The 23,665-nt window shown below is 40.5% G+C and overlaps 1 protein-coding gene across 2 annotated transcripts in view; it reads left to right on the top strand.

The window, feature by feature from the left end:
* The first annotated feature begins 40 nt into the window (after window positions 1-40).
* The window catches only part of TRIM23 (tripartite motif containing 23), a 26,896-nt gene continuing 3,271 nt past the window's right edge, over window positions 41-23,665 (top strand). Inside the window, exons 1-10 of one of the 2 annotated variants that reach the window (XM_048930676.1) lie at window positions 41-234; window positions 547-709; window positions 14,761-14,882; window positions 15,612-15,890; window positions 16,436-16,618; window positions 17,172-17,387; window positions 18,980-19,114; window positions 21,508-21,637; window positions 21,755-21,865; window positions 23,295-23,416. In XM_048930676.1, coding sequence (XP_048786633.1) covers window positions 142-234; window positions 547-709; window positions 14,761-14,882; window positions 15,612-15,890; window positions 16,436-16,618; window positions 17,172-17,387; window positions 18,980-19,114; window positions 21,508-21,637; window positions 21,755-21,865; window positions 23,295-23,416 — 1,554 coding nt within the window. In that variant the 5' untranslated portion in view covers window positions 41-141. Of the gene's footprint in view, window positions 235-546; window positions 710-14,760; window positions 14,883-15,611; window positions 15,891-16,435; window positions 16,619-17,171; window positions 17,388-18,979; window positions 19,115-21,507; window positions 21,638-21,754; window positions 21,866-23,291; window positions 23,417-23,665 lie in introns of both variants that reach the window. The other variant, XM_048930675.1, reaches the window with a different exon arrangement.

The raw sequence follows: 23,665 nt of genomic DNA, 5'->3' as shown, positions 1-23,665 counted from the left end.
CCGAAGCGGCAGTCCCGCGGAGCACGACGGGAACCGCAGTTCTTTGCCGCTTGGTCGGAGGAAGCACGCAGTCCCACCCCTACCGTGCGCACGTTAAGGCGGGGTTTTTTTCTGTGGCCCGCTGTGCTCCGCCCTTCAAAGATGGCGGCCCTGGCTGTAAACAAGGCTGGGACCGGGCCGGACGGCAGCCGTGGAGCCAGTAATAACCGGGGCCCAACCGGCGCCGCCGTGAAGGTGAGACGGGCTGTTCGGCGCTCTCTGGCTTGTAGTCTGCCCCTGCTGAGCTCGGCGAGAGGCGTAGTGAGGGCTCTCCGGGGCAGCAGGGTTTCCCTGAGGCGGTGGGCTGGGTCGCGCCGGAACACCGCTGCGGGAGGGCCTCGCTGCGTTTCCACCTCACCGCGGGGCTCCGGTGAGCGGCTGCAAGGCGGGAGGCGGTCAAATGACAGCTGTGTCCCAGCTTCTCTGGGGAGGGCTGCTGCGTGCTGCTTCCGTTTTTTTTTTTTCCCCTCAGCCTAGAAACAGATGGTATGTTTTCTGAAATCGTAGGTTCTTGAGTGTGGAGTCTGTGAAGATGTGTTCTCTTTGCAAGGCGATAAAGTTCCTCGACTGCTTCTGTGTGGCCATACCGTCTGCCATGACTGCCTCACCCGGCTTCCCCTTCATGGCAGGGCCGTCCGCTGTCCTTTTGATCGGCAAGTTACTGAATTGGGTAAGAAAGCTTTAGTCTGAATTTATTAAGACCAGTCAACCCAGAATGTTCAAAAGACTAGGAAGTCTTAGTAGAAAATGTATAAAAGCCAGTTTGTGTTAGTGGGCTGGTAGTATGTGGTGTCAGAATTTTTACAGTCAGTAGCTTTGATTGGGATGAAAATGGATGGAAAGGGGGTTGGTATGGTAAAATGGATGACTAGATAAGTGTATGGATAATACATAGTGCCAAATAATATGAGTATGCTAGTTGTGGTGTTTGGTTTGCAGCATTCCTTCTGTGGGATGCTTTTTTTTATTGAGAAGAGTGAGAGAGGTCTTTCAAAGATTAAGTAATAAATCTTTATCTTCTCCTTGAACATAGGTTTGCAAGCATCTTATTTTTAAACCTGTATTTATAAAATAACTAATCTGTTTCAAATTCCTGTGTAAGGATACTTCAGAGGACATCAGTTTCCTGTTGTCCTAAACATTAAATAAACCATACAATTATGTAAGTTGTTTCTCTGTCAAACAAATTTGTCTGAAATCACGAAATGATAATAAACCTGTTCTTAAACTATATGATAATTTGAAGTGAAATGTAACTTAAATTGGCATCTAGGGATCTTATTACTTTAGAAATGTCTCTGAAGAGCCTTTGAAAGGGTTAGATGCGGCTTTTATTCCACAGTGGGAGTCTTTCAGACAAAATATGGCACATGCTTGTGATTGTCTATTCAACATAAGGTTACAGAGAAAACAAGTTACAAGAAGAATTTGTGTCAAGGTTAACTTGTGAACAGAACTATCTGTAGTAGCTTTGAATAGCACAGTAAATAAAAATGTTAGGATAGAGGAGAATCCATGGAGCAGGAGATCTCAAATGTAGTAATCCATGAAAAAAATGTATAATCATCACATTAGCGTGAATAAGTATTTACTCTGAAGTGAGAGGGTCTGCTAGAGTGAGAGGAGTATTAAAGCATTTAATGGAAACAAAAACTGAGGAGAGAAACATCAGTGTGATCTGAATTTTGTTTGTGGTAGGAGAGGTGTGGACGGTATGTGATTAGAAGTGTCTCACAATTTATTTTTTTATCCATGACTGTACAGGGTTTCTGTATGTATGTTTTAACAGGGAGCATGTGTTAGTCCTGCTGTTGTGAAACTTCAGTGTGAGACAGCTGCTTGTGTCTTGTGATCTGAGAGCAGAGCGTTTTATTGTAATTGGGACATGGTCACTTTGTGGCTCTTACTGTGTGATTTCCACCTGACAATTGAAAGCATCCTATAGTAATTTTCTTGAGTTTCAGATTTAAAAAAAATGCAGTTTTATAAAAACACTAAGTTTCTTCATCTTATATAAAATTCGTAGTTTCTCATGAAGCACAGTGATGTGTTAAATTTGCAAGACTTCTACAGAAAGGAAGGTGGAAGGAAAGCTGCAGCTTTCATTTCTAGGAAAGTAGGCTTGCATCTTATGGATAGTTCTGGAAAGAAGGATGATATGCTGTGACCAGTCATTGCTCAAAAAAAAAAAGAAAAAAAAATTGCAGCAAAACAGCTTGAGAGTCAGAATGCTTTTGTGAATAAAATGTTCTGCCTGATGATTTCAAGCAGAAGAGGGTCACAGCCACATCTCATCTGCTCTGTAAGGGCTGTCTCAGGAAATGTAAAAATGTGATGTACTATGGACAGCATCCTTTCATGATCCGTCTGAGTAGCTTGTGCATTTGTTGTCTTGTCCTAATCAACCTGCTGTTGTTAAATTCTGCTGCAGTTCTGTTTCATTCAGTGATCTCAGGAGTGGAATTGGGAAGGAGGCATGGCAGCCATGCACCCGATAAAAGCAACTTCTGGTTCTTCCCTCCCCTCCATTTAGGAACCTTTTAGGAAATAAGCTCCGTTCTGCTTTTAGTGAATTTAAACGCAGGCATCTGGTCAGTAACTAAATCTAGATTATGAGACTGCTGTCCTGAGAAAGTTCTTTTGAAGGAAGAGCTGGGTGATTGGAGCAAAAAATTGCCTGTGTTGAACAAATTGTTAAGATACTAAATACAGATTTTATGAATGCTTTTAAGCTAATGGAATTTTAAACTATACATTTAAGCAGATAGAATTACTTGTTTATCCTTGCTCTTTCTACTATCACTCAACTCGACATTTGTCTAAATGTTCAGAAGGATTCTTAAGCACTTCTCAAGAGATTCCCAGAGATTTTTAGGAAGGATATCTTTTCCCTGTTTTGATTTGGGCGTTTGGTTAAATATGCTTGCCTGTTTCTTCTAGATACAGAAAACAGACAAAATGCTTCTAACTGGCTTCTCAAACAATCAGGATTTCAGGATATGCAAGGTCTGCAAGTAAAAATTGACAATAATACTTACAAAGCCTTTTTTCTACCAAATATTCAGGTTTGGGAGAGTAGGCAAATCATTTCTAACAGTCTTCTTTCTCTCTTCTCCGTTGTGTACGGGATTAAAGTTTTTCTGTGATTAGTTTTTTGGTGTGAGTGTGTGTTTTTGTGTGTAATGTTTCAGTTGTTTTTCAAAATACATAGATGAGGGAATTTTGTGAAGGACATGCTTATGTGATAGCTTTGGAGGCCAACTTTTTCACTTTACCTCAGCAGCTCTGCTAAGGAAACCTTTCGGAGTTTATGACTCAGGTGAACTCTTCCTGCCACCACCATGTTACAGAGCTTGAACTATTTTCTGTCATTAAAACTTGTTCAACTAATGTATTCAGACTTTGGTGTACATCATCAAATCCATTCCATGGACACTGTTTATACATTCTTTTGCTAGAGCCCTAAGATAAAACTTCAAAACATTGTGCAAGAAAATGCGGCTGTAATACAATATCCCTTCTGCTTTGTTCAGGTATCCAGATGCAGGTGGCTCTTTTTATTACTCCTGTTATTTGTAATTCTTTCCCGGACAAGCTTCATGCTCTTGAAAATGTTATTTGTATTGTTGGCAGGAGTCCATCTTAATATCTTCAGCAGCTCAGTCACTGTCTCATTCCTGGCAGACATGCTTCCTGCTAATCATGTATTACTCTTCTTTACGGAAGAGACTGTCGGATTGTGTGCTAGTTTTGTAATGGGCACAAACATCCCTTGTAGGCACGGAGATGAGATCACTAGACTCTTTTACACTTGTGACCAAAGCAGAACTTGAACTGAAGTTAAGAGATAAACAAATGTACTTATGCAACTTATCTTTTGGTGTTGTTTTCTTGTTATAAAGTATGTGCTTACTACACAGCAATTGTTTAATGTGTTTAGCACAAAAAGGAGCAAATAGGCTTTTTCTCAAATAATGTAAGCTTTCATAAGTACCATTGAAATGAAATGTGAGTTTCTGTAAAACAGTGCCTGTTTTATAGGTGCTTATTTGTTGCAAATTCTGCTTCAGTAGATTAATTCAGATGTTTACGTCTAAGTTTTGCCTGTTCTTTGTGTGTCTCCAAAGTTGTCAGTGCACTAAAGACTCATAGCATATATTAGCAAATTTCAGCATTGATTTCAACAAATCAGAGTGAGTTTGTTTCTTCTAACACGTTTAAAATCTGAACTAGAAAATAGCTTGTAAGACAGAACAGCTACAGGCCTTTAAGTTAATTGTGCTTTTTTACTGACTTGACTTTCTCTTCATGCTAACTGTGGAAGAGAATAAGAAGAACATGATTAAGATCAGATAATGGATTGTAAACAAAGGGCAGTACATTTATTAAGGAAATTTTCTTGGCTTTTTAATTTTTGTAAATTAAAAGAAAATACTTTTATAGTGTACTCTATGAAGATTGAACAGATTCATCATCTTTCAGCCTTATCCAGTATTTGATTAAAAGCTAAGAAAATGTTTGGTAAGCAGGTTGATTCTTTTGGTGAGTATGCATCCATGTATATTGTTATTAATGATTCTCTGCATTAATGACTCACTGGATTTTTGAAAGCTACACAAGTATCAGCATTAATTATACGGGTGTGCTATTAATGTGCAGGTATTATACTGTAGTAACTGAAGTTTGTGCATAGTCATTTTAATATGGGATAGTGTTACTCTAAATGCTGTAGAAGAGAACCATCGGATGCTTTTCTGTAATTGATTTTGGAGAGTTAGTGTCCAAAAGTCTCTATGGATGGAGTGCCAGAAAATCCAAGCTCTGTTTACAAACTGATTTGACGGAGTTTAGGTTCCTAAAATGGGTATTTTTTTCAATTTGTAGCAAGAGATTACATTTTTTTTTTTTTTTGCTCTCTTTTGGAAAAACACTGTTACAATGATAGGAGTGCTTGTGCTAAAAGGTAATGAAGATGACTGTGTTTGTGCTAAGTGTAGTTGTAAAGGTTGTAAAAGACCGAAACATAAACTCCTTCAGAAACTGTGGTGAGCAAAAAATTGAACATAAGAGTAATGGGTTTTGTTCACATTCTGTTTTAAAGATTGCTGAGGTCTTAAATTGAATACTGGTAATTTTGCTTGCATGGTAGAAAATTTCTTTGGTACTAGTAACTGGAGAGAGCAGTGTCATGTACTTGCTTTGCAGCAAACTTCATTATCTGGTAGGCCTACTTCCAAAGACAGCAGACTTGCAGATTGCTGCAAGTCACATACAATCCATTCCTGACAAGGAGTTGTTTTTTGGTGTGGCTTTTTTTTTTAACATGCAGTAAGTGTTGTTTTGTACAAGTTGAGGGGGTTGGAGAATTGCATATACATGCTCCCGTTTATAGCCACAGGAAAGTTGTTTCCATCCATTTATCTGTATTCTGAAGTCCACCTTTTATTTTAGGTAATTCATATTTTGGGTTCAGCCTCTCAGAATAATAGAAATGCCTGTGGGGAATTGTACCTAGAAAATAAAGTTTTATGTGTTAAAACTGTAAATAATATGAAGTGGTTAGGTCAGGAAAGTGGATATGTTGGCTCCTGTTCACATCCCTCTTCAGAGATGCCTTAGCATTGTTGCTCTTAGTTTTACTAGGAAAGTCATCTTAAGAAAACAGGAGGTATTTGTTCTACAGTCTCTTCCAGGCAACAGTACCTAACCATGCAGTGCAGCTCTACTCTGTGAAACACTACAGCAAGAAAAATATTGGCAGGCTGTATAAGCACTTGTATGTATTTTAAACTGGTTTTAAGTCTTAAAACCAGTCTTGTTTCATAGCTATGAAACATGTATTGTTATTGTTCTCTTTGTATTATTATGTATTTTCTTTTCCTTTAAGTGCTATGAAACAGTATGTTGGAATTTATGGCATGTTTGACAGTTCTCAGTACCGAGGGGGAAAAAAAAGTCTAGGTTAATGGAGATGAAGGATGCAGAGGGCATACAGCTACCAGGCCACCACAGGGCATTGTAATAGAGGGTGCTTGAAATAACACTTGGGAGAATCAGACGGATAAAGTAGCCTGGACTTTCTGTTTGGGAAGATAAGTGAGGTGTAGGTTCTGTGAGGTCATGTCAGAAGGACACTCCTGTCAGACACCAAATACATGGACTGAAAATGCCAGGGATTTTTAGAGGTCGTTTGGAGCCAGCCTTTGTCTCCAGTTGCTGTTCCACTGTCTTTGCAACTGAATTACGAGAGGAAGCCCAGATTTTTTTTTCTGGATCTGGTGCAGTTTTCTAAAATTTTGTTTTCTACATTCATGGTTAAAGCAACATTTAAGCTGTCACTTGAATGAAATGATAAGCCATTTTATTTTTTTGCAATGGCTTAATAAGTAGAAGTGAACTGATAGATCAGTTTATGTTCTTGCATTGGTACATTTGCTTGGACTACAAGCATTTAAAATAAAAAAGCACTAGGTACATGCAGTTTTGTTTAAGAAATGCTGCTGCCTGTTCTTATCTCAAGAACACAGTATAAAAGTTTGACAGAGGAGTCTGTATCAAGTATACAGATTCTTTTTAAATACAAGAAAGTACTTCCAGGCTTTTGCTTAACTACATAAACGTATACACATCTGTGCCCTGTTAGTACCTGTGAAGTTGCTTATGTGCTGCTTTCTATCATTCTATTCAAAGCTAGTGAAAACCCCTGTTTTCCTGCAGTTGATAACTTGTATGTGCTTCAGTCAGTGTCTGTTAAAGGGCAGCATTGTGTGATAAAACTTTTTGTTCATTTCAGTGCTCAAAAGAAGTGCCAGCATGCAGAATATATCCAGCATTACTACTGAATGCTAATTATTTAATTACTTGAGCTTTTCTTTAATCTCTGACTTATGGTCAGAGATTTGTTGTGAAATTGTAAGCATTCATAGATTCTGTAGTATTTGTTAGGAGACAAGACAGAAATAGCTCTATCATTCTAGAAATTTGTAGTGAATTCCACGTAAAACTGCTTTAAAAAACGGATCATCCAGCTCACCAAATTTCCGAAAGTCTGCAGTCATGAGTCAGTAGTGGTAGTCAGCCTACTGCAGTTAATCAAACTGTATGGGAACTGCTGAGTCACGGCCTGAACCTCTGATTGATCACCTGAGGTGAGCCATGAGTCAGCCAGAGGAGCACAGGTGAAGGCAATTCACCTGTGCTGCCGGAAGGGGTGGAGCCAGGCTCCACCCCTCCTGGACCTATTTAAGAGCTGGCTACCAGAGGGGAAGGATCTCTTCTGGAGATCCTCCTCTTTGATATCTTCTAGTGAGCTCAACCCAAGGGTAAGCTCTTCTACTTATTCTCTTTTGTGATCCCTGTTTGCTGTGCCTTACTCTTTTGATTATATTGCAATTATAACATCTTGGTTATACATATTGCAATTATAACATCTTGGTTATACATATTGCAATTATAACATCTTGGTTATACACTTGGCGAGCCAGGCAGGCTGAATATTCTAAAATTAACATGTCTTTCCTGTGGAATTTCTATAAATGGGTCAAGGGGGAGAACAATACTCCCCTAGAGAAAATGATTCCAGGGCAGATCCCAGGGTTTGAGGGATCGCCCTATTACGAGTTAGCTGCCATCATTGAAAAATGGGGTCCCTTACGTGTTATGGGCAATCTCTCCCCATATCGCATGGCAGACTATTTTCAAGGACTTGGCAAGGACATTCTCATCACCAAAGAAAGACAATTGGCTGCCTCCATGGTGGCATGGCCACTATTAACCGCTTTAAATCATGCGGACTCAAGAAATAATACTTTAGAAACCGAAAATCAACTTTTGAAAGATCGCATTGAAAAGTTAGAGCACGAACTTGGCGTTTTAACGGGGAAGAAGCCAATTCTACATCTTCCTGTAAGCCAAATTCGTAATATTTCAATAAATGATGACCAGGCTCCTGAATCAACAGACTTCGTTGATCAGGACAACAAGAAATCCAAATCAGACCTTGAATGTCCAATTCAAACTGATCCATTGGAGGTCCGTCCTGTGATAACCCAAAAAACAAAAAAAGTACAGGACAGACCGGCAGGGGTGCCACCTGATCAATGGCCCCCTGCCCACACTCATTTACATGTGACAGCTCGGCCATACACAGCAACAGAATTAATGGATTTAGTACAACGATTTCGGCAGAAGCCCAGAGAAAGTGTGCCGGCTTGGTTATTGAGACTGTGGGATTCTGGGGCAGAAAGTGTCGTGGTGAATGGCCCAGAAATATCTAAGTTGGCCACCATGACTGTCCATCCTGCTCTTAGGCAAAGGTTATACGTGGGCAATCAATATCGTGATGAAAACCATTCCATACTGGAATGGTTAATGGCGGCCTGCCGTATGGTATGGCCAAATAAATCAGACATACCGTTACATACAGGTATGTGGTCCTCCATGGAGGACCTTCAGAACTATATCCGTGAACTGGGTGTAAGAGAGGCCATCTATGAAGATACATTTGATGGCCCTGATATGGTTAAATTTTCAGCAGGGATGAGAGATTTAATTCTACAACAAGCTCCCTCCCATCTGTACGGTACCTTAGTTTCAATATTAAATCCCCTTGTAGCATCAGAAGCCGTAGTCCAGCAGGTTGCCCAGTTAGTTGCCGATTTGGGAGAAACAGAACGCCTGCGGACTAGGCGCAATATTCGGTTTTTGGAGGAAGCAGAGGTCCTGCCGGTAAATAAAACCAGAATGCCGGCTACTCGAGCTCCTCGATCGGGACCCATAAGGGTATCCCGAAAACAAATGTTTAATGATTTAATTCGGGCTGGGGTCCAATTTGCTAAGATCGACCGCCAGCCCAATCACGTCCTTCTCCAGCTCTGGAGACAACTAAAGGACAATCAAAAATTCCAGAGCTACCCTAAGAAATCCAGGGTAAGAGCTATAGAAAGGGTTCCAACAACAACATGGAACCTAGAAGATTTTATTGTTCCAAACAGGAAAAAGAAGCCACCTCAGGTGTCTCGGGCCACAATGCCTGAGCCATCAGAAGCAAAAGAACTGGCCCTAGCACAATTCATGCAGTGACAAGGGGTGTTAGTCCCCGTAGGGCCTCCAGACGGGACCGGAGGCCCTATGTAGAATTAACAATTTATTGGTCCCGAAAAAATATTCAGAGAGTTATGGCATTAGTGGATACTGGAGCAGAAACATCAATTATCTATGGAGATCCAGGAAAATTTCATGGCGACAGAGTGATGATTGGTGGTTTTGGGGGACAGACTATTCCTGTCACCCAAACATGGTTAAAATTGGGGGTTGGGCGTCTCCCACCCCGGGAGTACAAGGTGTCTATTGCCCCAGTCCAAGAATACATCCTGGGCATAGACATTCTATGGGGTCTGGCTCTCCAAACAACTGTGGGAGAGTTCAGACTTCGACAAAGATGTATCAGTATCCGGGCGGTGCAGGCAATATTAAGAGGCCATGCGAAACATAAGCCTGTTTGCCTGCCAAAACCGCGCCGGATTACTAATGTTAGACAGTATAGACTCCCGGGTGGGCAAGATGAAATATCGAGAACGGTGCAGGAATTAGAAAAAGTGGGCATTATAAGACCTGCACACAGCCCGTATAACTCCCCCATATGGCCAGTGCGAAAGTCGGATGGCACATGGAGGATGACAGTAGATTACAGAGAATTAAATAAGGTCACGCCGCCTATTCATGCGGCCGTACCCAATATTGCTTCCCTAATGGACACATTGAGTAGGGAGATAAAAACCTATCATTGTGTCCTAGATCTAGCAAATGCATTCTTCAGTATCCCAATTGCTGAGGAATCGCAAGATCAGTTTGCGTTTACGTGGGGAGGCAGGCAGTGGACCTTTCAGGTCCTGCCACAGGGGTACGTGCATTCACCAACGTATTGTCATAATCTAGTGGCGCGTGACCTGGCTGACTGGAGAAAACCTGATGATGTTAACCTATATCATTATATTGATGATCTCCTGTTGACATCCGACTCACTGGAGGTAGTAGGACAGGCAGCTGATTCATTAACTGCCTATTTGCAACAAAGGGGATGGGCTATAAATCCCCAAAAGGTGCAAGGTCCAGGCCTGTCCGTAAAATTCCTGGGGGTGGTTTGGTCAGGAAAGACCAAAGTGCTACCCAGTGCTGTTATAGATAAGGTTCAGGCATTTCCAGTCCCTACAACATCAAAGCAGCTGCAAGAGTTTCTAGGTATATTGGGTTATTGGCGTTCCTTTATACCTCACCTAGTGCAGCTGCTAAGGCCATTATACAGACTCACAAAAAAGGGGCAGCTATGGGACTGGGGGAAAGCCGAACAGGATGCTTTCCAACAAGCAAAACTGGCAGTTAAACAAGCTCAGGCATTGGGTATATTCGATCCTACCCTCCCAGCCGAGTTGGACGTTCATGTTACTCAAGACGGCTTCGGTTGGGGCCTGTGGCAGCGCCAGAGTTCTGTTCGGACCCCCATTGGTTTCTGGTCTCAGGTTTGGCACGGAGCAGAAGAAAGATACAGTATGATTGAAAAACAGTTATTGGCTGCCTATTCGGCATTACAGGCAGTAGAGCCAATAACTCAGACAGCTGCAGTTATAGTCAAGACCACTCTGCCAATTCAGGGGTGGGTGAAGGATCTGACCCACCTTCCTAAGACAGGGGTGGCCCAAGCACAAACAGTGGCACGATGGGTCGCCTATCTCAGCCAAAGGAGCAGTCTGTCTTCATCCCCCTTGAAAGAAGAACTTCAGAAGATCCTAGGCCCAGTTACATATCACAGTGATGCACCAAAAGAAATACTGGTCGCTCCACCAGAGAAGAGTCCCGTTCACGAGGGAAAATATCCTATCCCTGAAGATGCCTGGTACACAGATGGGTCCAGCAAGGGCAACCCGAGCAAGTGGAGAGCAATAGCATACCATCCTTCCACCGAGACAATCTGGTTCGATGAGGGGGATGGTCAGAGCAGCCAATGGGCAGAACTGCGAGCCGTGTGGATGGTTATAACCAAGGAACCTGGTGATGGTATCCTGAACATCTGCACAGATAGTTGGGCTGTGTACCGGGGGCTCACTCTCTGGATTGCACAGTGGGCCACCCAGGAATGGACTATCCACGCCCAACCGATCTGGGGCAAAGACATGTGGTTAGATATATGGAATACGGTCAAACACAGGACTGTACGTGTCTACCATGTTTCTGGTCATCAGCCCCTACAGTCACCGGGAAACGATGAAGCCGACACATTGGCCCGAGTTCGATGGATTGAGAATTCACCATCTGAGAACATCGCCCGCTGGCTACATCAGAAGCTACGGCATGCTGGACAAAAGACAATGTGGGCAGCTGCTAAAGCATGGGGACTGCCCATACAACTATCTGATATCGTCCAGGCATGCCAGGATTGCGACGCTTGCTCCAAGATGAGACCGAGATCGTTGCCCGAAACAACAGCCCATCTTGCTAGGGGACACAATCCTCTCCAGCGATGGCAGGTCGATTACATCGGGCCCCTTCCTCGTTCCGAAGGGGCAAGATATGCCCTGACCTGTGTCGACACTGCAAGTGGGCTACTGCAGGCCTATCCAGTACCGAAAGCAAACCAGGCATATACCATCAAGGCACTCACTAAACTGATGTCTGCCTACGGGACACCTCAAGTCATCGAGAGCGACCAAGGGACTCATTTTACTGGTGCAACGATACAGCGCTGGGCAGAAGAAAATAACATCGAATGGCGATTCCACCTGCCATATAATCCAACAGGGGCAGGCCTCATCGAACGTTATAATGGTATTCTTAAGGCTGCCCTGAAGACAGACTCCCAGTCCTTGCAGGGGTGGACAAAAAGACTGTATGAAACCCTGCGGGACCTGAATGAAAGACCTCGAGATGGCAGACCCAGTGCCCTGAGAATGTTGCAGACGACATGGGCCACCCCGCTTAGGATCCAAATTACGGGCACTGATCATCAGGTAAGACCCCAAATTGGTAATGAAAATAATCTTCTGCTCCCTGCCCCTGAAAACTTAGAGCCAGGTACCCATAAAATAAAATGGCCCTGGAAGGTGCAGGTAGGACCCAAGTGGTGTGGCCTGCTTGCACCTTGGGGGAGACTATTGGAGGTGGGAGGCTCAGTAGTCCCTCCAGTAATAGGTACATGGCCTACTGATATTATGGTCAACACTCCGATCTTTATTGCTAAAGGGACCCCCATCATGTCCCTATGGCAGATCAGGACACCTCCTTTGGTGCCTGATATCGTTATGCAGCCGCAGATATCCGGCAAAAAGGTGTGGTACAGGCGGCCAGGACGTGCCCCAGTACAAGCGGAAGTGTTGACCCAAGACAGAAATACGGCCTGTATCTTGCCCTGGAGAGCAGACCTTCCCCTCCTGGTACCTGTAAAACATCTGTATTACTCCCCGTGAGTCTGTGAGCCTTCAGGACCACCGGAAGGAACAAAATGCCATCAAGCGTTCCAGTGTTGCTGTCAGATCACGTACAACACCCGGTGATGGTCTGCATGGGACTGATGGAACATAGAATGGACTTGCACCTCAGGACCTCATGCCTCCAGGCACATCATCGAGCACTGGCCCATAGAAGAGTATGGACATCCACTAATCATCACTTGTCTTGAACTGTACCAACATACGTCGCGATAAAATTGTATAAGCGTCGCGATATACCGGATCTCTGTATTAGGGAAAGCTTACCCTTTTGTTAACCTGATCATTGGTTCACGCCGTGAAGGGGTGGAGTGTATGGGAACTGCTGAGTCACGGCCTGAACCTCTGATTGATCACCTGAGGTGAGCCATGAGTCAGCCAGAGGAGCACAGGTGAAGGCAATTCACCTGTGCTGCCGGAAGGGGTGGAGCCAGGCTCCACCCCTCCTGGACCTATTTAAGAGCTGGCTACCAGAGGGGAAGGATCTCTTCTGGAGATCCTCCTCTTTGATATCTTCTAGTGAGCTCAACCCAAGGGTAAGCTCTTCTACTTATTCTCTTTTGTGATCCCTGTTTGCTGTGCCTTACTCTTTTGATTATATTGCAATTATAACATCTTGGTTATACATATTGCAATTATAACATCTTGGTTATACACAAACATAACTCTCTAAGTAATGTATATTCAGATTCTGTGTCCTTGGTCTTTGAAACCAGCAAACATCCCATTTGAGGAATGTTCCATAGCATCCCACTGAAGTATGTATTATTAGTTTATTATTATGCATAATCACTCTCAGAGGAAGGTGCTAGGTATGTCCTTTCCTGCATTAGAAATAAGTAATTCTCTCAGTAGAGTGATAGAGGAGAGATTGGAATGGCCAGCTGAGGGGCAGGTTTTAGAAAAGGTTCCTTGTGGGCATGGTTTTCCCTTGAAGCAATGAAGGCTAGAAATTTCTTAGGCTGCATTAGGAGGAGTATTGACAGCAGGTCAGGGGAGGTGATCCTTTGCTACTTCTCAGCACTGGTGAAGACACACCTAGAGCACTGCGTTAAGTTCTTGGTCTTCCAATACAAGAGAGATGGACATGCCTTACAGAGTCAAACAAAAGGCCACCAAGATGATGAAGGGACTTGAGAACCTCTGCTGTAAGAAAAGGCTGAAGACTGCAGGGACTGTTTCTGCCAGGGAAGAGGGGAGTCAGGAGGAAGTCCCTAATCAGTTTGAAAGGATACCTGAAGGGAGGATACAGAGAGGACAGAGCCAGGCTCTTCTCTGTGGTGCCCATTGCCAGGACAGGAGGCTGTGTGCACAAACTGGATCACAGAAGGTTCCCTCTGAACATCAAAAAGTACTTCTGTGCTATGTGGGTGACAGAGCACTGGCACAGGTTGCCTGGTGTATTTGTGTAATCTCCTTCTTGGAGATCTCTTCAAAAGCTGACTGAATATTGACCTGGGCACTCTGTTGGATGTCCCTGCTTGAGGAGAGAGCTGGGCAACATGAAAGTTGACTTCTAGAGGTCCCTTCCAACTTTAACCATTCAGTGATTCTGCACTGACTAAGAAGTAACGATTAAGTGCTCAAAATGCTTTATCTTAGAGGCATAATTGCCTTTCAACTAAGAAAATGTTTTTAAGATACCAATGTTAAAAAAAAAAAAGTCAGTGATATTTTCTTGGAAGAGTAATCACTTAAGATTTTTGTATGCTAATGAGATAGCATTTAGCAGCAGTCATAGGGATGCAGGAATCTTTTTTGTTGTGTGCGATAGTTCTGCACATAGGTCTTTCTTTCTGAATGTTGCTTTCATTTTCATTGTTTTCTGCTGTCTGCAGTAGGTATTCCATCTTCTGATTCAGGGAGTATGGGGTTAGTGTGGGTTCTTCATAGCTTCTGTTAGTGCAGTAGAAATGTGAACTGTACGTAGTTATGCAAAATGTATGAAATTTCATGATGACTGTGCTTTTTATGGTCTTTTGTTATTAGTTATTGCAGATTATTTTACAGATGGCATTTATTAAGTAGGGAAAATCTGCATAAATAGTAAATCTATAATGGTAAGAAGGAACATTATGGAATGGTATTGTGAAATAACAGTGGTCATGGTGTCTCACTGGAGTTATATGTTCTTCTTAATGTTTGTTAAAATCTTGTCTGTGCTTTGTAAAATTCTCATTGTGTTATTTGCTTGGGCATTTTCTTCTTATCCCCCCTTCATTTAATCCTTTCTCAAAAATAGGAGATTCTGGTGTCTGGGGATTGAAAAAGAATTTTGCTTTGTTGGAACTCTTGGAACGGTTGCAGAATGGGCCTCCTGGACAGTGTGGGACAGCAGAAGAAGCCATTGGTCTATCTGGAGAGGTACAGATTTTGAAAAGAGAAGAGGACTTTGTTACATTTGCTTAAAAAATATCATTAGAGAGGAAAATTCTCTTGGCAAGTGTAATTTCATCAATGAAGTTGTTTTCTTTCTGTATCTAATATGAATATTTTCAGTAATTACTTCATAATTCTAATGTGCACTGACTAAATCAGAGAAGTTATTATCAGGTATATCTTCCTCTTTTCTAGGCTTTAGATTTTTCCAGAGGGTTACTTGTTTGAATATTTTATAATAATTTTAGGGGAGTTTTCTAGAACTTCCTAGCATCTCTTTCTGGAGACTTTGAAGCAGCTCTTTTTTTCCAGATAGTTGCCTTTTATAGTCAATCAATATGACTGCATTATGTAAAAGGTTCTTTACCAGAAAAGTCTGCTTTAAGCACCTTGGTTTTGTCTCTAACTTTCTCATTCTTCTTTCTGTAATGCCTGTGTTGAAGAGTTGTCTAGAGCTTGAATTACTTTAGCCTCAAAAGCTTTGCAACTTGTGCTGAAGCTTACATTTATGGAGTTAATTAACTTCTCAATCAATACCCCTCTAGAATAATATTGGAACTTGTAGTGAAGGAAAGTGACTTTTTTATCTTTGTTAAATAACAAGAAGTCAAGTTTTCAAAGTAGTCCATATTGGTGTCAGGTCTTCTGATTTTTTTTCCCATTGTTGGCATTAAATATTAACAACTTTGGTTTATGTTGGTATTATTTTTCTAGAGTATCATTCGCTGCGATGAAGATGAAGCCCATGTTGCATCTGTTTATTGCACTGTTTGTGCCACTCACCTGTGTGCAGACTGCTCTCAGCTTACTCATTCTACAAAGACACTTGCGAAACATAAACGTGTACCTCTTGCTGATAAGCCTCATGAGAAGACCATGTGCTCCCAACACCAAGTGCATGCTATTGAGTTTGTTTGTTTAGAAGAGGATTGTCAGGCCAGTCCTCTCATGTGTTGTGTCTGCAAAGAGTATGGGAAGCATCAAGGTCATAAGGTACTGCTAAGAATCTGTTTCTAGTCGTACTGTGGAACATCTCGCATATTTATTCAATTAAAGCACAGAAGGTTATCAAGAGAGGAGAGTAGAATCTTGATGTGACTTTATAGAAGTACTGTCATGATTTTCTTTCCGTTTTCCTTTTCATTTGAAGAACTACCAGGATAAAAGTTAGAAGAAAAACGGTTATGGTTATGACTGCATTAAGTTATTTATAAGTAAAGGTGTTCTGTCCCTTAATTTGATGCTTTTCAGAACTTCTCACAGTATTAAATTGCCTGTCCTGAAAGTTATTTTTCATCTTGCAGCTGGTTCATCCAATCATTTGCATTCCATCCACCATTTTGTGTTCAATTAGTAATTCTTGTTTGTATTTATGTAACTGCTAGATGCCTGTCTTAGTAACAGAATAGTACATAGCTTCTGAATAATGCATTTATGTAATTTACTTAATTCATATATTTTTATATCTAGTAAGGTGGAAGAGGTGGTTAAGAAAGATATTTATGCTTGATCATTGATATGTTGCTTTTAATTAATAGCATTCTGTCTTGGAACCAGAAGCAAATCAGATTCGTGCATCCATTTTAGACATGGCCCACTGTATAAGAACTTTCACAGAAGAGATCTCAGATTATTCCAGAAAATTAGTTGGAATAGTTCAGCATATAGAAGGAGGAGAACAAATTGTTGAAGATGGAGTTGGAATGGCCCATACAGAACACGTATGCTACCTTCTTCTTTGGTTTCTTTTTTTTTCCTGCATATTTACTGATTGTAATAACAGATAAGAGCTTGTAAGGATGTTTTTAAGCCTTTAACAGATTAAGATCTTTTTTGGGGGTAGTGAATTATAACATACGTTATTGCAGTGTGTGCCATTTCAAGGAATTTCTTGGAAAACTATATGTAGACTTCATAAGACAAAGCTTTTAAGTTTTTATGTCTACGAAGAGATTAACACCGCTGTCTCAGTACCAAGATCTTATTATTGAGACAACAGAGGCAATCTTGTAGTACAGTCTTGTAGTACATGGCAAGGCTTTTAGCCTGTATGAATATAGAGAATCAGTAGGGAAAGCTGTATGAAAGCTACTTGATTATTGAAATAATTACTTGGAGGATCTTGACTTTGACAATGATGAGGCTATCTGTGTAAATGGGACTAGAACTATAAGGTAGCTAAGCAGACTTGAATGTAATTAAGAAATATGAGAAAAAATGCACTTGTGCACTGTTGTGGTATTTTAATCTTCTTGGTCTCTTGTGACATGACAGGTACCTGGGACTGCAGACAATGCTCGCTCATGTGTCCGGGCCTATTTTTCGGATCTTCATGAAACCCTCTGTCGTCAAGAGGAAATGGCTCTTAGTGTTGTTGATGCTCATGTGAGAGAGAAGTTGATTTGGCTTAGACAACAACAAGAAGACATGACTATCCTATTGTCACAGGTTTCAACCGCTTGCCTTCATTGTGAAAAAACTTTACAACAGGTGGGTTGGCAAGCGAACTGTAACATCTGACAAGTGAAAGAGAATGCAGTGTAAGTTTGGGCTACAAACAAGAAGGTTAGGTGGTACTCTGCATTTTATTTTATATTTTTAAAGCTGTAACTATATAACATGAGATCGGCCAAGTCCTTCAGTTGCTCGAAAGGCAAATGGGATCCTGGGCTCCATCAGGAGAGGGGTGGTCAGCAGGGACAGGGAGGTGATTGTCCCTCTCTACTCGGCTCTTGTGAGGCCCCATCTGGAGTACTGTGTCCAGGTGTGGAGCCCTCAGTACAAGAAAGACATTGAGATTTTGGAAAGGGTCCAGAGGAGGGCGACTAAGATGATCAGGGGGCTGGAGCACCTCCCCTATGAGGACAGGCTGAGGGAGTTGGGCTTGTTCATCATGGAGAAGAGAAGGCTGCGGGGTGACCTCATTGCAGCCTATCAATACCTGAAGGGAACCTACACCCAGGAGGGGAGTAAACTCTTCAAAAGGGCTGACAATAGCAGGACTAGTGGAAATGGTTTTAAGTTGAAGGAGGGAAGATTTAGGTTGGATGTTAGGGGGAAGTTCTTTACAAGGAGAGTGGTTAGGCCCTGGAACGGGCTGCCCAGGGAGGTTGTGGATGCCCCGTCCTTGGACGTGTTTAAGGCCAGGCTGGACGGGGTCCTGGGCAACCTGATCTGAATGTGTATGTTTGGTGGCCCTGCTAGGCAGGGGGGTTGGAACTACATGATCCTTGGGGTCCCTTCCAACCCGGGTGATTCTGTGATTCTATAAATTCGTGTGACTCTGGAGTAACTTCTGGTTGATTATGAGACAGGTTTTTGGAACAGAGGTGAACAAGAAGGAAGAAAAAGCATGTGGGATTTATGGGAAGGATTTTATAGTTGCAGATGGTAATACTTTCTTTGAAAATGGTTATGTGAAACTGGTAGGGAAAAAAAAAAACAGTTTTATACTAAATGTCTTGCTCTTGATCTTTGCACTTACAGTATGTGTAAGTCAGTATCAGATTAAAAGTGTGAAGAAAGTGAATGTGTAAGACTGTCCAGTGCAATATTCTCTTATTGATAACAAAAAGTAAATGGCATCTGTAATGAACTTTGTGAGAAATTACTTCATTAGTGTGTCAGTTGTACTTTTTTTTATCTAAGTGTTTGATTGCATAGTCATGTACATTTAACTCAGCAAGTCTTTATCAATAACATCTGGGTATTGATAGTCCTTTTTATCAGTTATGTTAGTGTGCTATGAAGCTGCAACTGTATTTCAGCTGAGTACATTACATGCGAGTGATGTAAATATTCTAAATGTTTAATTTCACTCTTTTGTAATTTATATTCTTATACATAAAGGACTAAGAGATCAGGAATAACGTTTTTAAAACACAGAACTGTTTAGTATCTGCTAGTAGTAGAGAAGAATGACAAGACCTATGCATTTTTTTTAATTTTTAAAGTTTTTCTGTGAATATTTGTTTACCTAAAGCATTTCTCTTTAAAATGAAAGTGTTGTATTTACATTTGTTTGGTTCCACTAAGTAAATTACTAAAAGAAAGGTATGCTTTTCTGGTTTTCATCTATTTAGGATGACTGCAGAGTAGTGTTGGCCAAACAGGAAATTACAAGACTGCTAGAGACATTACAGAAGCAGCAACAGCAGTTTACAGAACTTGCAGATCACATACAGCTGGATGCTAGCATACCTGTCACTTTTACAAAGGTATTTTTAATCTCATGACAAATATAGTGTATAATTAAGATGTTATAATCACAATATAATTGTATAATCAATAGATATCAAGATGTTATAATCACAATATAATCAAGAGAATTAGGCAAAGTAAACAATGATCACAAAAGATAATAAGTGGAAGAGCTTACCCTTCGGCTGAGCTCACCAGAAGACACCAAGAGAGGTGATCTCCAGAAGAGATCCTTCCCCGCTGGTAGCCAGCTCTTAAATAGGTCTAGGAGGGGGGGAGCCTGGCTCCACCCCTTCCGGCAGCACAGGGGAATTGCCTTCAGCTGTGCTCCTCTGGCTGACTCATGGCTCGCCTCAGGTGATCAATCAGAGGCTCAGGCCATGATTTAGCAGTTCCCATACATATAGCTACCCAATTTATCAAGTGCCAGAGGTGCTTTAAGTGAAAGTAAGAATAATGTGTCTTCATTACAGTGCTGTATTTGTTGCAGCAAACGAGGACAGTTTGGCATGTACAGCATCTTATCACAAGATGAGTGCTCTCTGGGACAACAAAACCACCCTGTTACGATTACTACAAGAAACAATATTTAACATTGGCTACATTAGTAGTTTTATTTGAATATAAGCTGCTGTTCTTCAGAGATTTAGGTTAGCATTCATGAATTCCAGAAATACTTTTATTTGGTAGCATCCCAGATTTGCTGTACATTCAGCTCTGACTGACATTTTGTTTTCCATGTATAACACCTGCAGAATACTACATTTTTTTTTAATATTGCACAGCTGTTTTGAAAACATAAATGTTAACATGTATTTCAGTTTATACCATTCAAAGTAATGTATGTGGGTTGCTCTGGGAGTAATGTCTCCTATTTTATGTTTGCCCATGGAGTTGAAGGAGGATAATGGTGCTATGGCAGTAGAGGTTGAACCTTCCCACCAGAATTTCCATTACACTTTGTTACTGTGTGACAGATGACAGCAGAGGTACTGTCTGAGGGAATGTGTCTGATATGGAAGTGCAGATGGAGCAAAGGCGTGTCACTGAATTCTTTCATGTGGAAAAAATGTCACCTACTGATGTTCATCAACACTTGCTGATCATTTATGGAGACCAAACAGTGGATGTGAGCACAGTGAGGTGCTGGGTGGTGCATTTCAGCAGTGGCAACAGTGACAGTGGGCCACCTCTGGTGCAGATTTTTACAAGCACAGCATGCAGACTGTTGTTCATTGCTAGCAGAAATGCATAGCTACTGGTGGCGACTGTGTTGAAAAAATGTTTTGTATCTGAGGATTTTTCTCATGGTGTTACTATGTTCTTCCTAGCTGTCAAATATTCTGTGGAAATAAATAGAAGGCATTACATTTGGAGTGACCTACATATTTCTTTTAATTTATTAATTGATGTCTTGCAGTAGCTTTGTGTTCACTGATAGTTTGGGCTACATATGTGTTCTTTGGTTTTATTTATTGCTTTGGTATTTCAGTACCATTTTAATTTTGAAAATAGTGAAATTATTTGGATTTTGATAATTGTGATATTTTTCATCTAGTCAGAGAAAATGAGCTTGAGAATCTAAAGAAGTACTTTAAATGACCTTTAATTTTTTTTCTCGTTCTGCTCAACTGAGAGGAATGGGATCTGTTAGTGCTGAAGTGAAACAGGATCTAAATGTTGCTGTTGAAGCCTTTATTATAAGGAAATGAATGCTTCCACATGAGTTTTGTCCTAAGCATTTTATGTTGTTAACCATCAGTACTGCTGCCATCATCTATGTTTCTAGCATTCTTTTATGAGATTTCATGCCACATCCTTTTGGAAAATAATTGTTTAGAGTTAAATCATTGCATTCTTGTTATTTCTGTAGTAAGTACCTACTTCAGAAGTGGTGTGTATATGTTTTAAGTCATTATTTCAAGCAGTAATCTGAAATAATGTTGCTGCTATCAAGTTGTAAAAGATTGGAAATGGCTTGAGGTGAAGAAGTATAGCTGTGGAGCCTTCATCACTGGAATAATTCTGTAGGTGGGAATAGTAATACTATGAGAAAACATAATGGAAAAAGTTACTAAACCAGCAGATTCCTCAGGTCTGAGAATTCTAATTGCTGTGAGCAGCTTATTTTTGGGTCAAAGCCCCATGACAGAAGAACCTGAAATATGAACAAGCATGAGATTGGATGTCTTTCTAAAAGACGTGATAAGTCAGGTAGAAGTTGCAAGTTCACTACAGAATTTGCTGGACACTGTGGTCTGTGTTATTGCTGGAGGTGATTGGATGATGACAGTGCCTTGTGTTTCTGGAGTTCATTTACTTAATCACAAATAGTGAGAACATAAGCATCTGACCTGTTAGGAAAATCAAATTATGAAATCCTTAACTTTCTATGTGCTTCTTCTTTCAGGACAACAGGGTACATATTGGACCAAAAATGGAAATTCGAGTTGTCACTCTAGGATTAGATGGAGCTGGCAAAACAACTATTTTGTTTAAGTTAAAGCAAGATGAATTCATGCAGCCAATTCCAACAATAGGTTAGTCACAACAATTTAAATGTAAGAATTTTCTGAATGCTGTATTTGTCTGTGGAATTTGATTATTTTACATTCATATAGCACAAGATTATAAAACTTGAATATTTTTTAATTTAGGTTTTAATGTTGAAACAGTAGAATACAAGAATCTGAAGTTTACTATTTGGGACGTAGGAGGAAAACACAAGTTGAGGCCCTTGTGGAAGCATTATTATCTCAATACCCAAGGTGAGACTAATAGAAATCTCCTAAATCGTATTTTGTCTTCTAGCTTATATCTCAGAGCCAAAAAGATTATTAATAGAATACTTATAACTGTAAAAAAAAAAAAAAAAGTTTGTGTAGTGCAAAATTCAGCTGCTAGATTCATGGGCTAAATATTTTAATCCAGTTGTTTGTTGTGATAAGGTACATTCTGCATAAATCCATCAGACAGTTCATGGAGCCAAACAAAATTAGAATCTGAGGCTTTGTCTGACAGCAGACAAGGTATAACGTTCCAAAGTTTGCATGGTGAGAAGTAGTACTTGCCAGATATAAACTTTAAATAGCACTAGAAATGAAAATGCTTGTTCTTTAGGAGCCTCTAGTTGGCAACTTTTAAAAAAATTCTACAGAGGTTTATAACTTCTTACTTGGTATCGTGGACTTCAGATTCCAGATTTCAGAATCAAGCAGTTTATTAGTAAACTTCGTTATAAATATTGCTGACTTGCAATTTAATGCTACCCTTCTGTTTGTGTTCAACTGCCATTTAACAATTTAGAAAGGAATTCCTCTTCATGAAATTGCTGTGAATTGCCTTAAATACTTAGGAAAGACAAGTGTTGATTTTTCAGTGTTTCATTTTATGTATTATTTATCCTTCACTGCCAATTTCAACACTTTCAATCACCTCGTCTTTACAAACTTGAAGATGTTTAACTTTGGGTTTCTACTGTCCTCTTAGCATTCACTTTATAAACACCAATAGTTATGTCAGTTTTGAAGAACTATAAGTTGGGATGAAGGAGTAAGCAGTTACCTTGGTGTGTATCTGCAATAGGTGTGTTTGATTTTGGTGTTGTGTTTTCTATTAAAATTGAACAGGTTTGAATGCTGTCTTTTAGCTCTGCCTCTGAACTCTCCAGCTTTCTGGCAGTGTGATTACCCTTTGTGGTGCATATTTACTGCTGCTGTGTTGGGACTATGGAAATCTTCTCTATTATGTGTAGTCCATAGCTCAGGAGAGCAGCACTGGTCTGACTTTAAATATTTTTACAGCCAACTAAGGAAAATTGAAACAGTTGTGTGGGAGTCTGTTGAACAGAAATGAATCAAAAATAGTTTGAATGGAGATTCTCAAAGAGATCTTTGAGGATTAAATCTGATTAAATCTGGTTTTAAACCAAAACAGTTAAAACATCAGAATTTGTTAGACTAGACTAAAACTGAGAAGTTTTTCTTTGTTTTAAGATGAATTGCAGATTTTTGTATGAAGTATATATGCATATATGGTATTTCTCAGTCTTCCTGGACTTGAAAGTGAAGTTGTGTGCTGCTGAGAAATTTGACATAGAAGACTTCTAAGAAAAAAAACAGTTGTAGGTTTCAGCTGACTTTACACTTTGTATACAAATGTGTGTAAAATGCTTGTTTTATTTCTCTTTTATAGCAGTGGTGTTTGTTGTTGATAGCAGTCACAGAGACAGGGTCAGTGAAGCACACAGTGAACTTGCAAAATTATTAACAGAGAAGGAATTACGGGATGCCTTGCTCTTGATCTTTGCTAATAAACAGGTACTTGTGATTTTTTTTTTTTTTCACTCTTTACTTCAATTTATGAAATTCAAACTTTCTGAATCCTCTTCTGTAAGAAGGGAATAGTTATGTGAAAGGAATAAAATGTACATATTCTCCTTATGTTTAATTTTAGGAAATAAATGATACTAACGTACTTACTAGATTCAGTAGTCAGTTTTTGTTTTATTATAATCTATAGTAAACTTGTAGCTGTCTGACTTTTGTGTTTGGAAAGCTTTCGTGTGA

Source organism: Lagopus muta, chromosome Z, assembly GCF_023343835.1.
Source record: "Lagopus muta isolate bLagMut1 chromosome Z, bLagMut1 primary, whole genome shotgun sequence".
Taxonomy (NCBI): domain Eukaryota; kingdom Metazoa; phylum Chordata; class Aves; order Galliformes; family Phasianidae; genus Lagopus; species Lagopus muta.
This window is presented reverse-complemented; position numbering and strand designations above follow the sequence as displayed.